This window comes from Schistocerca americana, chromosome 5 (assembly GCF_021461395.2).
Source record: "Schistocerca americana isolate TAMUIC-IGC-003095 chromosome 5, iqSchAmer2.1, whole genome shotgun sequence".
NCBI lineage: Eukaryota > Metazoa > Arthropoda > Insecta > Orthoptera > Acrididae > Schistocerca > Schistocerca americana.
This window is the reverse complement of record NC_060123.1, coordinates 679,682,543-679,696,128: the sequence shown is the minus strand read 5'-3', so window position 1 is coordinate 679,696,128 and position 13,586 is coordinate 679,682,543. Positions and strand designations below refer to the sequence as shown.

At 42.6% G+C, this 13,586-nt stretch overlaps 1 protein-coding gene across 1 annotated transcript in view; it reads right to left on the bottom strand.

The window, feature by feature from the left end:
• Window positions 1-13,101, bottom strand: part of LOC124616629 (vegetative cell wall protein gp1-like) — a 60,240-nt gene extending 47,139 nt beyond the window's left edge. The window contains exon 1 of the mRNA XM_047144954.1: window positions 13,024-13,101. Within this exon, the coding sequence (XP_047000910.1) occupies window positions 13,024-13,101 (78 nt within the window). The remainder of the gene's footprint in view (window positions 1-13,023) is intronic.
• Window positions 13,102-13,586: the final 485 nt, after the last annotated feature.

Here is a 13,586-nt window from a genome sequence, read left to right as displayed (position 1 = left end):
GGTCGTACGGGATAATCTCCACTTTAACGCTACCTCGGAGATGTTGTACGTCTCGTACGCCGACTACAACACCGCGTTCAAACTCACTTAAATCTTGATACCCTGCCATTGTGGCAGCAGTAACCGATCTAACAACTGCGCCAGACACTTCTTGTCTTATATAGACGTTGCGACTGCAGCGCGCATTCTGCCTGTTTACATATCTCTGTATTTGAATACTCATGTCTATACCAGTTTCTTTGGCACTTCAGGGTATTTCAAAAGGCTGATTGAGACACACATGCTATAACAGTTTCCACATTCACCGTGTAACCCAACGCTATCAAATTGCAACTACCGAAATAGTCAAAACAGTAAACGATGTCGCAGAAATAACAGTATGTACTTTTTTGTGAAATGTAAAATAAAAGAGACAGTTTTTAGGGACGTAAACTTAGTGTGTGTGCTATGGCAGTGACAGAGGTGAGAAGAGAAGTGGGAGAGGAAAAGAGAGTGCAACGTGGTAGTAACAGAGAGAGGGCAAAAAGAAATACCGTGAATGATTGAAAAACAGAAAGGGAAAGCAGCTTCGCTGGGGTAGAAGGAATAGTTTTCTTCAGTGTCTGGCACGGATGAATAGTCACACGTGTTGATTTCGTAGAGAAAGTGTACTGCCAAAAATGTGAGCATGTAAAATGAAACTGCGTTAGCGATCCGTACATTCGTCCTCAAAAATTAACGTATATGGATGTTCCTCTCTGCCAAACACTAAAGCAAATTGTCCCTGCTCCTTCTTCTCCAGCGAAGCTGGTTTCCCTTTTTGTTTTTCAGTCACTCACGTTATTTTTTGCCCTCTCTTGATTTCTAGTTTCCTACCATACTGTTCTTTCTCTAAACTAGATCCACCTCTGACAAAGTCTGAGAAAAAATTGTCTGCAAAGAAACTGCCTTAGGATTTTCGTAATTTGGTTTAAGGGACACTTGAGCATACGTAAAACAACCAGTGCGGAAGACTTTCAAAAATTGGAATTTAGAAGTAGGTAAAATGATTTTAATCAGTTTCTTAGTAGAACAAATTAACATCCTGAGTATGATGGACAGGCTGTTTGCTTATGCCAAAGAATCTCCCGTATTATCCACTGTTACTGCAAGGTCTCCCTTGTAACATAACATGACAAAGCGGAGAATAATTGTAACGTCCAAGCAATATATAAGAGCATACAGGTTTAATGAAATGGTCACCACCGTGTGTTAATCACCGAAAGTGAATAATAAAAGAAACTGTGTAAGAGAAAGTGATTGTTTCCTATCAGGTACTGCTCGTATGACGCCTAATAAGGCAGTAATATCTTCCAAGTGAGGAAGACCAGATTTGTGTCCTACTCGATAGTCGGAATCAGCGTGTACTTCTCTCTAGCCACAAACATAAGCCTCCTTGGACTTAGACGACAATTAGTAGCTGCAACCAAACACAGTCGGTGAATTTAATTCTTTCGCTTGGTTTTCGCTACCCAAATGGCGAGTTTCACCTCGCCACCTCACAAGACTCTCTGTATCCTGGCTAGAGCCGTTTACTGGAATACAACTTGACATAAATCTAAGCAACGTATTTTCCTGCTTATAACTGCAAAAATATATTATGAATTTCGCGCTATTTTTCAAATGAAAGCTTCTGGTTTGTCAGTCCTGGCTATTTTGGTAGTCAGAAATGATTTCTGGTTTTTGGTACCTGTGAAAACGGAGCTTTGCCCAACCTTCTATAATACAAATAAAAAATCTTTTTTTGTGAAATGATTTGTGTGGTGTCACCGCCAGACACCACACTTGCTAGGTGGTAGCCTTTAAATCGGCCGCGGTCCATTAGTATACGTCGGACCCGCGTGTCGCCACTGTCAGTGATGCAGACCGAGCGCCACCACACGGCAGGTCTAGAGAGACGTACTGGCACTCGCCGCAGTTGTACAGCCGACGTTCATAGCAATGGTTCACTGACAAATACGCTCTCATTTGCCGAGACGATAGTTAGCATAGCCTTCAGCTAAGTCATTGGCTACGATCTAGCAAGGCGCCATAGCTTTGATATTGTGAAGCATGTATCATCAAGAGCGATGTTCTACAAATGTGGATTAAAGTTAAGTATTACAGCAACTGCGTCCATTTTCTAAGTTCTCATTTCCTTTTAACTGTTTCAGAACTCACGCCAATCTGTGTGAGCTTAACGCGTGCCTTTCGGCTTCCTCTCGTTGTGACTTGGCTGTCGTGCTAAGTCACAACAATTTGTGTGAGAGTAAGAAGTAAAATAGATTAGAGAAAGATTTGGCGCTCCTTTCAATGATGGTCGCAGTTGTGAACGTCAACCGAGATAGTCATACGTTAGTGACATAAGGAGCTCTCTGAGTGAAATTCCACCACATAAACATCCTCGTGCACTCTTTAAAATCCTCTCTGCTTAAGGACAGACAAACCTACGTTTATAGCATTTGTAAACTTCGAGAAAGCTTTTGACAATGTTGACTAGATACTCCTCTGCACATCCTGAAGGTGGTGGGGTTGAAATACAGGGAGCGAAAGGCTATTTACAATTTGTACAGAAACCAGATGGCAGTTATAAGAGTCGAAGGACACGAAAGCGAAGTAGTGGTTAAGAAGGCAGTGGGATAGGGTTGTAGCGTATCCACGGTGTTATTCAATCTGTATACTGAGCAAGCAGTAAAGGAAACAAAAGAAAAATTCGGAGTAGGAATTAAAGTCCTGGGAGAAGAAACAAAAACTTTCAGGTTCGCCGATGACATTGTGATTCTGTCAGAGACAGCAAAGGAATCGGAAGAGCAGTTGAGCGGAATGGCCACTATCTTCAAAGGAGGATATAATATGAACATCAACAAAAGCAAAAAACAAAGATAATGGAATGTGGTCGAATTAAATCAGTTGATGCTGAGGCAATTAGATTGGGAAATGAGGTACTTAAAGTAGTACATGAGTTTTGCTACTTGGGCGGCAATGTAACTGATGATGGTCGAAGTGGAGAGGATATAAAATGTAGACTGGCAATGGCAAACAAAGCGTTTCTGAAGAAGACAAATTTGTTAACATCGAGTATAGATTTAAGTGTCAGGAAGTCGTTTCTGAAAGTATTTGTTTGGAGTGTAGCCATGTATGGAAGTGAAAAATGGACGATAAACAGTTTAGACAAGTACAGTATAGAAGCTTCTGAAATGTGGTGCTACAGGAGAATGCTGAAGATTAGATGGCTAGATCACGTAATTAATGAGGAGGTACTGAATAGAATTGGGAGAAGACGAATTTATGGCACAACCTGACTAAAAGAAGGGATCGGTTGGTAGGACACGTTCTGAGGCATCAAGGGATCACCAATTTAGTATTGGAGAGAAGTATGGGGTTGGGGGCTAAAAATCATAGGCGGAGACCAAGAGATTAATACACTAAGCAGATTCAGAAGGATGTAGGTTGCGGTAGGTACTCGGAGATGAAGAGGCTTGTACAGAACAGTAGCATGGAGAGCTGCATCAAACCAGTCTTTGAACTGAAGACCACAAGTCTCAGTCAGTACTTCATTTATTGTACACGGTTTTGAGCATCATGGAAAGGCACATTAAATGTTACTGTAATCTATTTCTTTTCTTATTTTTAGACAAATCGATTCACAAGCAATTGAGTATCCTTTTCTTTTTTTTCTTTTTCAAATTTTGTTCAGAATGGGCGAATTAAAATATATTTCAATATCGCTCAGTATTCTATTATTATTAAGAGTATATAGATCAAGAGAAAGCAGAGAAATTCCATTTTATGGTGTGACTAGCTTTGTGGCCGCTGCGTCATTCGCGTATACTGCATGGTTTGCACAGATTTTTTGGCTTTTCTCTAACTAAACTCCTTACATTGTTTACAAACAGACCACTATCCAAACATTTCTCGGTAATTAAGGCTGTAGAAGCATGGTTTCTTTCCGAGTGCACTTCTGACGAAAAAGCTATTCTGGTAGCTTGAGTAAAAGATTTGTTTTAGTAACGCCTTTCGCCTTTCCATTTATTTACATACATTCGAGAAGCGAAATACCAATTTTCGTATACTACGGTTTAAATATTTTCGTAAAAATTTTCATCCTCTATTCACCCCCTTAGGGGTTGAATTTCGAAAAACATTGACATACGTATCCTTTTAATTTCTAACAGAGAAGCGAAATCAAATTTTCGTAAATTTAGCTTTGAAAATGTTCTCATAATGAAATAATTTCCTAAAACTTTTCAGTCGCTATTTCTCTTACTTAGAGCGTTGAATTTCCAAAACACTGACACACGTATCTTTTTATTTCGAACCGAGAAGTCATATACCAATTTTCATAAACGTAGCTTTAAAAATGCTGCAGTAGTACTTCATTAACTACTTTTTTAAATTCACCCATTATGTTACCGGATTAATGGTTGAATTTCCAGAAATTCTGCAACACGTAATTTTTTTTTATTTCTGACTGGGAAACCAAATCCCTATTTCGCAGTTCTAGGTTCAAAATTAACTTAATAGCAATGTATTTTCGAAAAGCCTTTCATCCCCTGTATCACCCTCTTAGGAGTGGAATTTCGAACTGTCCCTTCTTAAAGGACGCCTGCAGTATAAAGACCGCACCCTCAAGTTACTACGCTTAGTGGTTTGGGCAGGTCGATGATGAGTCAATGAATCCCTCTGGAGTTATTTCATCCCCTTAGGCGTTGAACTTCCAAAAATAGTGAAACATGTATTTTTTCGATTCTAATTGAGAAACCAAATACCAATTTTCAGTGATTTAGCTTTAAAAATGTTATCAGAATTAAATCATTTCATAAAAAATTTCACCCCGAATTCCACCACTTATGGGCTGAATTTCCAAAAACAGTGAACACATTTTTTTTGTTTTGTTTCTAACAGAGAAGCTAAATACTTATTTTCAGAGACTTTGCGTTAAATATTCTTCCATAATGAAATATATCCCATAAAACATTCGTCCTCTATTTTACCCCCATAGTTAAATTTTCAAAAACACAGAAACACGTATTTCTTAATTTCTAACTGCGAAGTCAAACACCAATTTCCGTAGATGTAGCTTTAAAAATGCTTTAGTGGTTCATTAATAACGATTTATTTCCAACAAAACTTTCACCCATTCCTTTACGCCCTAGTGACTCAACTTCCAAAACTTCTACGACATTTGAACCCCTATTTCTCCCCTCAGTCATTGAAATTCCAAAAACAGTTACATGTATATTTTTTGTTTCTAACAGAGAACCCAAATACAAATTTTCCTAGAGTTAACTTTAAAAATGTTGGCATAATGAAGTATACCGTTAAATATTCACTCCCTATTTTACCATGTCAAATGTTATATTTCCAAGAACACTGAAACACGTAATTTTTTTTTTATTTGCAACCGAGAAGTCAAATGCCAGTTACATAAATGTAGGTTTAAAAATACTTCAGTGCCTCTTTAATAATGATTTATTTTCAAAGATCTTTCACATACTACTTTATCCCCATCAGGGCTAAATTTTCAAAAATGCTTAAACACTTATTTCACTGTTTGTGGCGAAGAAACTACATATCAGTTTTCATAATTCTAGCTTCAAAATTGCCATAGCAGTGACACATTTTAAAAAAATCTTTCATCTCCTATTTCATCATCCCTTCATAAATGACGCTTGCAGTAAAAGATTAACATCCTCTCTAAATTTCAAGTTTCTATCCTTAGAGTTTGGGCTGGACATGGTGAGTCAGTATGTCACGACAGTGCTTTTGTATACATACAAGGAAGTGACAGAAGTCATGGGATAGCGATATGCAGGTTTACAGTGGCCAGCTGCATCGCATACAGAAAGAACCAAAGAGCATTGCATTGACGGTTCTGTCATTTGTACTCAGGTGCTTCATGTGAAAAGGTTTCCGACATGATTATGACAAAACGACGGCAATTAACAGGCTTCGAAAGCGGAATGGTAGTTGGAGCCAGATGCATGCGACATTCCATTTGATAAATCGTTAGAGAATTCAGTACGAAGAGATCCACAGGATCAAGACTGTGCCGCGGATACCAAATTTCGGGCATTACCTCTCACCTCGGACAACGCAGTGGTGGACAGCTGTGTTTGTGAATGCTAGCAGACAAGGAACACTGGGTGAAATAACCTCAGAAATCAATATGGGACATACGACGGACGTATAATTTAGTATAGTGCGGTGAAATTTGGCGTTAATGGGTTATGGTTGCAGACGGCCGAATCGAATGCTTTGTTGACAGCACGACATCGCCTGCAGCGCGTCTCCTGGGCTCGTGGACTTTAGGCGACTGGAAAACCGTGGCATGGTCAGATGAGTCCAGATTTCAGTTGATGGTAGGGTTCGAGTGTGGCGCAGACCCCAAGCTGCCATGGACCCAAGTTGTCATCAAGGCAGTGTGCAAATCGGTGCAGGCTGTGTTTACACGGAACGGACTGGATCTTTTCGTCCAACTGAACCGATCCATTGACCGGAAATGGTTATGTTCGGCTACTTGGAGACCATTTGCAGCAAACAACAATGGAATTTTTAAGGATGACAATGCGCCATGTCACATGGCAACAGTTGTTCACAACTGGTTTGAAGAACATTCTGGACAATTCTAGAGAAAGATGTCGCTTTCCAGATCGGCCGACATGAATCATGGGACATAATCGAGAGGTCAGTTGGTGCACAAAATCCTGCACTGGCAACGCTTTCTTAATTATGGACGGCTATAGAGGCAGCATGGTTCAATATTTCTGCAGGGACTTCCAGCGACTTGTTGAGTCCACACCACGTCGAGCTGCTGCGCTACTCCGGCTGAAAGGAGGTCCGACACGATGTTAAGAGGTATCCCATGACTTTTGTCAACTCAGTCTAGATTTGGTATTTCACACTTCAATTAGATAAATGGCAGCAGCTGTTCATGATACATTTCTGTTTTCCCTTAAATAACTGTATTTTTCTTAATCACACAGTTCATTTTCAACCAACTAAATATTGTTTTGCAAAACTAAACCTCACCGTGGGCAGTTTGATACCTCATTTGTTCATTTCTCACTCTTTGTTTGGAAATGAAAATTCGGATACTAATTTACCCTCAAATAGCTGGTTAAGTTTTTCATAACTATCCTGATTACTTCAGATGAGTTAAGCCATTTTATGAAATCTGTACCTAATGCTAATAATGTGATACTCCATTTGTCCATTTCCACCTCTTTTGGGCTATGAAAACTAGGACAAAAATCAGTTGTTTAATTTCCATGGAGTCTTGGTCTTGTTCCACTCAAACATTTAACAAAAAATTATGTTTTGGTCAAGGCCACCTATGGTAAGAAGGCGAGTAACTTTCCCACGATGGCAGTCGTTTCCCAACTTTTCAAGATTCCTTGCAGAAGCGGCACTTTGCAGAGATGTGCTGCTAATGGGAGGAGGAAATGACCAGACAAAGTGCCTGCATTCAGCTCCCAAGGTTAATTAACTGAAATGTACGCATTTTAAAACAATACTCAGTGCAAGCTTGAAGGAAAAGAGTCAAATGGCAGCAAGTACCATGAGTGACTAAAACATGTTTGTTTCCAGTGTTACAGCTGGGTGGCCCCATTGTTGCGGGATGACCACTTCTGACTCCAGGGCCTTGTCTGCAGGAAGCTGTGTAACAGGATCACCAATACCACAGCACAGAGATTGCTTACGCAGCAGCAGCAGTTTCTATCATTCGATGCTTCCATATGGTAAGCCTATAGCTAGGACCCAAGTGCCAACTATAGCTGGTGGGCAGTGAGTCACATTTGCTGAGGCAGCAGCAGTAGTCGGTCAGCAGTGTAATTGCTGATGCAAGAGGGATGTCAAATCCATGGCCCAGTGAGGCTTCCAGCAAAGCCAGCATACAGCATATGCGGCCCAGGGTGGGTGGCAGAAATGTGCAGGCACCCCCAATTGAACCCAGAACCCTCGGACACTGGCTGCACTGTCATGTGATGCAAGTGGGGTGTCAGCTCTGTGGTGCAGTGAGGCTTCCCGCAGAGAAAGCATACAGCATACGCGGCCCAGGGTATTGAACCCAGAACCCTCGGAGACTGGCTGCACTGTCAGGTGGTGCAAGTGAGGTGTCAGGCTAAAATGGTTCAAATGGCTCTGAGCACTATGGGACTTAATTTCTGAGGTCATCAGTCCCCTAGAACTTAGAAGTACTTAAACCTAAATAACCTAAGGACATCGCACACATCCATGCCCGAGGCAGGATTCGAACCTGCGACCGTAGCGGACGCGCGGCTCCAGACTGTAGCGCCTAGAACCGCTCGGCCACTCCGGCCGGCAGTGAGGTGTCAGCTCCGTGGCGCAGTGAGGCTTCGAGCGGAGCCAACATACACCATACGCGGCCCAGGGTGGGTGGCAGAAATGTGCAGGTACCCCGAATTGAACCCAGAACCCTCAGAGACTGAGTGCACTGTCAGATGATGGCACCTATGGGGCAATCTCACCTCTGCTAATCCAGTTCAGAGGTCAGAACCACAAGGGCTACTTGACGGCCCTTAGATCAGCGGCTTGACCTGGTTGATGACGATGCTCGATGAGGCTGTAGCAACTCAGCTGCACCTCCGATTGATGACTGGCTCGGAGACTGCGGCATGGAAAATCTGCCACTGGCTGTGCTGGGAGCATATACAGGGTGAATCAATTAAACTTTATAACCTGGAGATGGAAAGTGCTATTGGTGTGCGGTTTTCACAGAATGGATTGGTAGTCAGGGGCAAGTATTATTACCAAATAAACAGATTGTAATGATACTTATTTTTGTGTCCTCGTCGATACTGTAGAGTCTTGTACCATAGGAATCAAGGGCAATGATGTTGTTTGGCAGCCAATATCCTCTTCCTACAACATAACTGCACAGATGTATTAACAGGGTTCTTTATTTACGTAAACAAGAGGCTGCTACTTAACTTTAACAATGTCCATGTGTTGTCGTACAGCCACTTCCGTAATTGTCCACTTTAGCCTCACTGCTGGTGAAGTGCAAGTCCCACTACGCGATGAATGACAGACGCCAAACTAGAATGCGAGTTACTACGCCAGTGACTGAGCTAGAGACTGAGCGGCTGTGCTAGAGACTGAGAGACTGAGACTGGGCCAGTAACTGAGAGACTAATAGTGACTGAGAGCTACTAACTAAGACTAAGGCTGAGCCTTCTGGCCAGTGGTGGTGATCTACATACTTGCGGCCTAGAGGGCGTTGGCAGCACGTTGCTTGCAAAGCTGTCGTTGGCCTCTCTTCTGATAGACGTGCTTGATTCAGTATGTACTATCGATCTTCTTGTTATATCTCGGCCGGCCAGTGAGCTGGCGACACCTTACGCCAGCACACTTATAAAGTGTATCTTTTGTACAAGCATACACTTTTTAGATGCTACAATGCCTATTGACATTAACGAACTAAAATTAGGTTAAATTAGGATGTCGGTGGTGCTTGTTGCAGGATTCTAGTGTGAGTCATTTACGAGATTATTTTGAACAGTTGCCACACCTACATGCCAGCCATGCCTGTGGTAGCACACATAGAAGAACAACACAATTGCTTGCACTAGTTATGTGGATTCTGACCAGTAATGAGGTAGCTGACCATCACAGGTTGTGTTCAAAATGAAACCCAGCAGATGCAATACACGCTTCCAGCCTCGTATGGAACAACTACCGCACACATGGTAGCATTTCAGGGGCAATATCCTACCAGGCTGAACTAACACATCTTTGCATATCATCGGGTCAGTGCTCCCCACGGGAAAAAAGTCTACAGGCACCAAACCTGGGGAATAGGCCAGCTGAGGGACATGTCCTCTGCGTTCTATCCAACGACTTGGAAACGATTTGTGTTGTAGTACTCCATACATTATGGGCTGGACAGTCGTCACGCTGGTACTGTAGGTTCCTCCTACTCCGCACAGGCACGTCATCCAGCATCCATATTTTCAGCTAACTTTTCAAGATTCCTCGCAGAAGTGACGCTTTACGGATAAGCGCTAGTCATGGGATCTGGAAATGATCATACTGGAATCTTGAATAAATCTGGTGATATCTCGAGTTATCTCGGCAAGATTGATTTACGGTGTCCTTTAGAGTGGGCAGCCAAGTTGCTGATTCACTTTTTCTGCACAGTATCTTGACGACCGATGCAGTAGCCTTGTTAAAGTGTTGGGAGCTCTGTTGTTACGCGTTCTCGCTGCCTGAACTTGGAACTTATAGAGGTCCGCAGCGATTACGCGTGATAACAGAGCACGCAGCACTTTAACAAGGCGACTGCATCGGTCGTCTGGACATTGTGCAGAAAAACTGAATCAGCGACCCTGTTGAATAGCCGCAAGGACACCAATTAATTGTGAAAACTTAACAGGAAGGAACATCTCACGAGAAACTGCTCAGAAATCTTTTCGATGTCCTCTGTCAATTTCTTCTGTATCCAGTACCCGTCCAGCAGTACTGCAGAAGGGGATCGACAACCGTGGCGTAGGCAGTCTCTTTTGTAGATCTGTTTCATCTTCTAAGGGGAAAAGCTATTGTAAGGGTCTCATGTCTGCTGCTATTGTAAATAATTTACCTGTACTGTGACAAAGACGAATGAGCGCGCTAGAGGAGCAGTGAACAAGATCTTTGACTTTGTTTTAGTTTTATCTGTGGTTGACTTCCTAGTTCGTTAATTGTGCAGCGCTGAGACATTCTCATTTGAGGCGCAGTCACCGTACTGTTGACGTTTTCAGAGAAATAGGTGTGTTATCTGTGAATCTGGAGAAATTATCTGGAATGCTTTATTATCGAGATGCACACACTTTTATAATATTGTCTTTTCTTTATACTGGTGGAAAAGATTTTGGAGCAATTTTAAAGGCCTGTTTGTATTGAGAGAATTTTGTAATTGTTAGAGTCTTCTTATGTTGTGCAGTCTTCCTGACAATAGTAAAGAGTTCGTGTTATCAAAAACAATTTTCTTGAAAGTAAAAGCCACCTCCACGATCCACACTAAAGTTTTAAGCTCTTTTCGTGTGTACAGTGCACCACACGCATTGTTTCTGACAATAAATAAATAAATTAGAGAAGATTATTTATCTTTAGATGCGGCGTCTGATGATTTGCATTTGCTTTTGAGAACGTCAGTAGTCCACTCACAGAAACAGCATATTGAACAAGAGGTTAGTTACTTTTATTTCAGGACAGTACTCAGCTTGCATTCTTGAGCAAACACTGGGTCATAGGGATTCTCAGGTGTCGTGGTAGCAAGTACATTAATTTTCAGTGAACAGTGTTGGTAATTTTCGGGAGTCATTTTGTTTCGAGTTGAGCAGTAATCTATTTTGTTGGATATTCCAAGATTGCACTTCGTATCACCCACCGTTCATATAGTACTTCGATAATGAGTTTTAGTTATACAGTTTTCACTGAACACGCAGTTAGTGTCTTCTGGCATTTAATTGGATTCATTTTCTCTACATTTTAAATTTTGCATTTCATGAACTATTGCTCAACAGTTGAATACGATGCCTAAACTACACGTTAGATGGGGAGAAAGTTTCCGAAATCAATGTATTCAGTTTTCTCTTAGACAGATAATATTTTTGTAGAAAACATACACCATAACTATCTGCACAGCATTGATCGTTGAGATAAAATTAGGCAGAGAGGTGCAGAAGCAGTCATTCTTGTCACAGTCCATCCACGAATAGAACGGGAGTACTGTACAGGGCTATTACAAATGATTGAAGCGATTTCACAGCTCTACAATAACTTTATTATTTGAGATTTTTTCACAATGCTTTGTACACACATACAAAAACTCAAAAAGTTTTTTTAGGCATTCACAAATGTTCGGTATGTGCCCCTTTAGTGATTCGGCAGACATCAAGCCGATAATCAAGTTCCTCCCACACTCGGCGCAGCATGTCCCCATTAATGAGTTCGAAAGCATCGTTGATGCGAGCTCGCAGTTCTGGCACGTTTCTTGGTAGAGGAGGTTTAAAGACTTCACCATTAAGAAAAAATGTTGCTTCATCACTGAAAACAAGTTTCGCACTGAACGCATCCTCTTCCACGAGCTGTTGCAACCGCGCCGAAAATTCAAAGCGTTTGACTTTGTCATCGGGTGTCAGGGCTTGTAGCAATTGTAAACGGTAAGGCTTCTGCTTTAGCCTTTTCCGTAAGATTTTCCAAACCGTCGGCTGTGGTACGTTTAGCTCCCTGCTTGCTTTATTCGTCGACTTCTGCGGGCTACGCGTGAAACTTGCCCGCACGCGTTCAACCGTTCCTTCGCTCACTGCAGGCCGACCTGTTGATTTCCCCTTACAGAGGCATCCAGAAGCTTTAAACTGCACATACCATCACCGAATGGAGTTAGCAGTTGGTGGATCTTTGTTGAACTTCGTCCTGAAGTGTCGTTGCACTGTTATGACTGACTATGCCAGTGCATTTCAAGAACGACATACGCTTTCTCGGCTCCTGTCGCCATTTTGTCTCACTGCACTCTCGAGCGCTCTGGCAGCAGAAACCTGAAGTGCGGCTTCATCGGAACAAAACTTCATGAGTTTTTCTACGTATCTGTAGTGTGTCGTGACCATATGTCAATGAATGGAGCTACAGTGAATTTATGAAATTGCTTCAATCATTTGTAATAGCCCTGTATATGAGACAATGAAAATCACTCTCTGCCACGCACTACACAGAGATTTACATAAATTTAGAATCCCAAAACCACATCACGAATCAATCACGCGGTCAAAACTTTACAAATGACATCAGCGGTTTCAGATTCTCTACGTGGCTTCCTATCCCCCCCCCCCCCCCCTCCTTTCCAGCACGGCGTTCTGATTCATTGCCCTGACTGCCCGTATGCAAACGCGACGTCCCTGAGCTACACCTTTAGAGGTGAAAACATTCGCTGGAGTCTGGAAGACAGATGGTCCCCGTCGTTGGCACTCCTGCGTCACAGCGCCATAGCGAGTGTGGGCACGCGCCCTGCTGCCACCCACGCACCCTGCTGCCGCCCACGCACCGTGTTGCTGCGTGATCGGGGGCAGTGGAGGCGGGCGCGGAGGCGGCAGTAGCGGCCATTGTCCCTGCGTAGCGGTCAGCGGCGCCGGCGCCGCCCCCACGCCGCCTCCCCTCTCGTCTGCAGCCTCTCTGCTAGCCTAACCGACCAACGTGTATTTAAAGTGCATACATTTCTGTTAATTAACCTTGGGAGCTGAATGCAGATGCTATAGTCATTCCCACCACCGCCCAATGTCCCCTGTTAGTAGATTGGAAATGTGCTGAAACTCGAAATTTACCGACGACTGCAATGCGAGATGCTTTCAATTGTTTCCACAACGAAACTCTGTCTCGACATCTGGCAGAAAATACAAGGGGGTCTAGATGTATGTAAAGCACATCAGAGGCAAGACACAATCAGTACCTTCAGTGCGTGACAACGACGATGATGTTACCAATGACAGTGCAACTAGAGCGGAGTTACTGAACACGGATTTCCGAAATTCCAGAATTCCAAACACGAGCATCTGCGAACATGAATAACTTAGAAGTAGATATTCTCGATC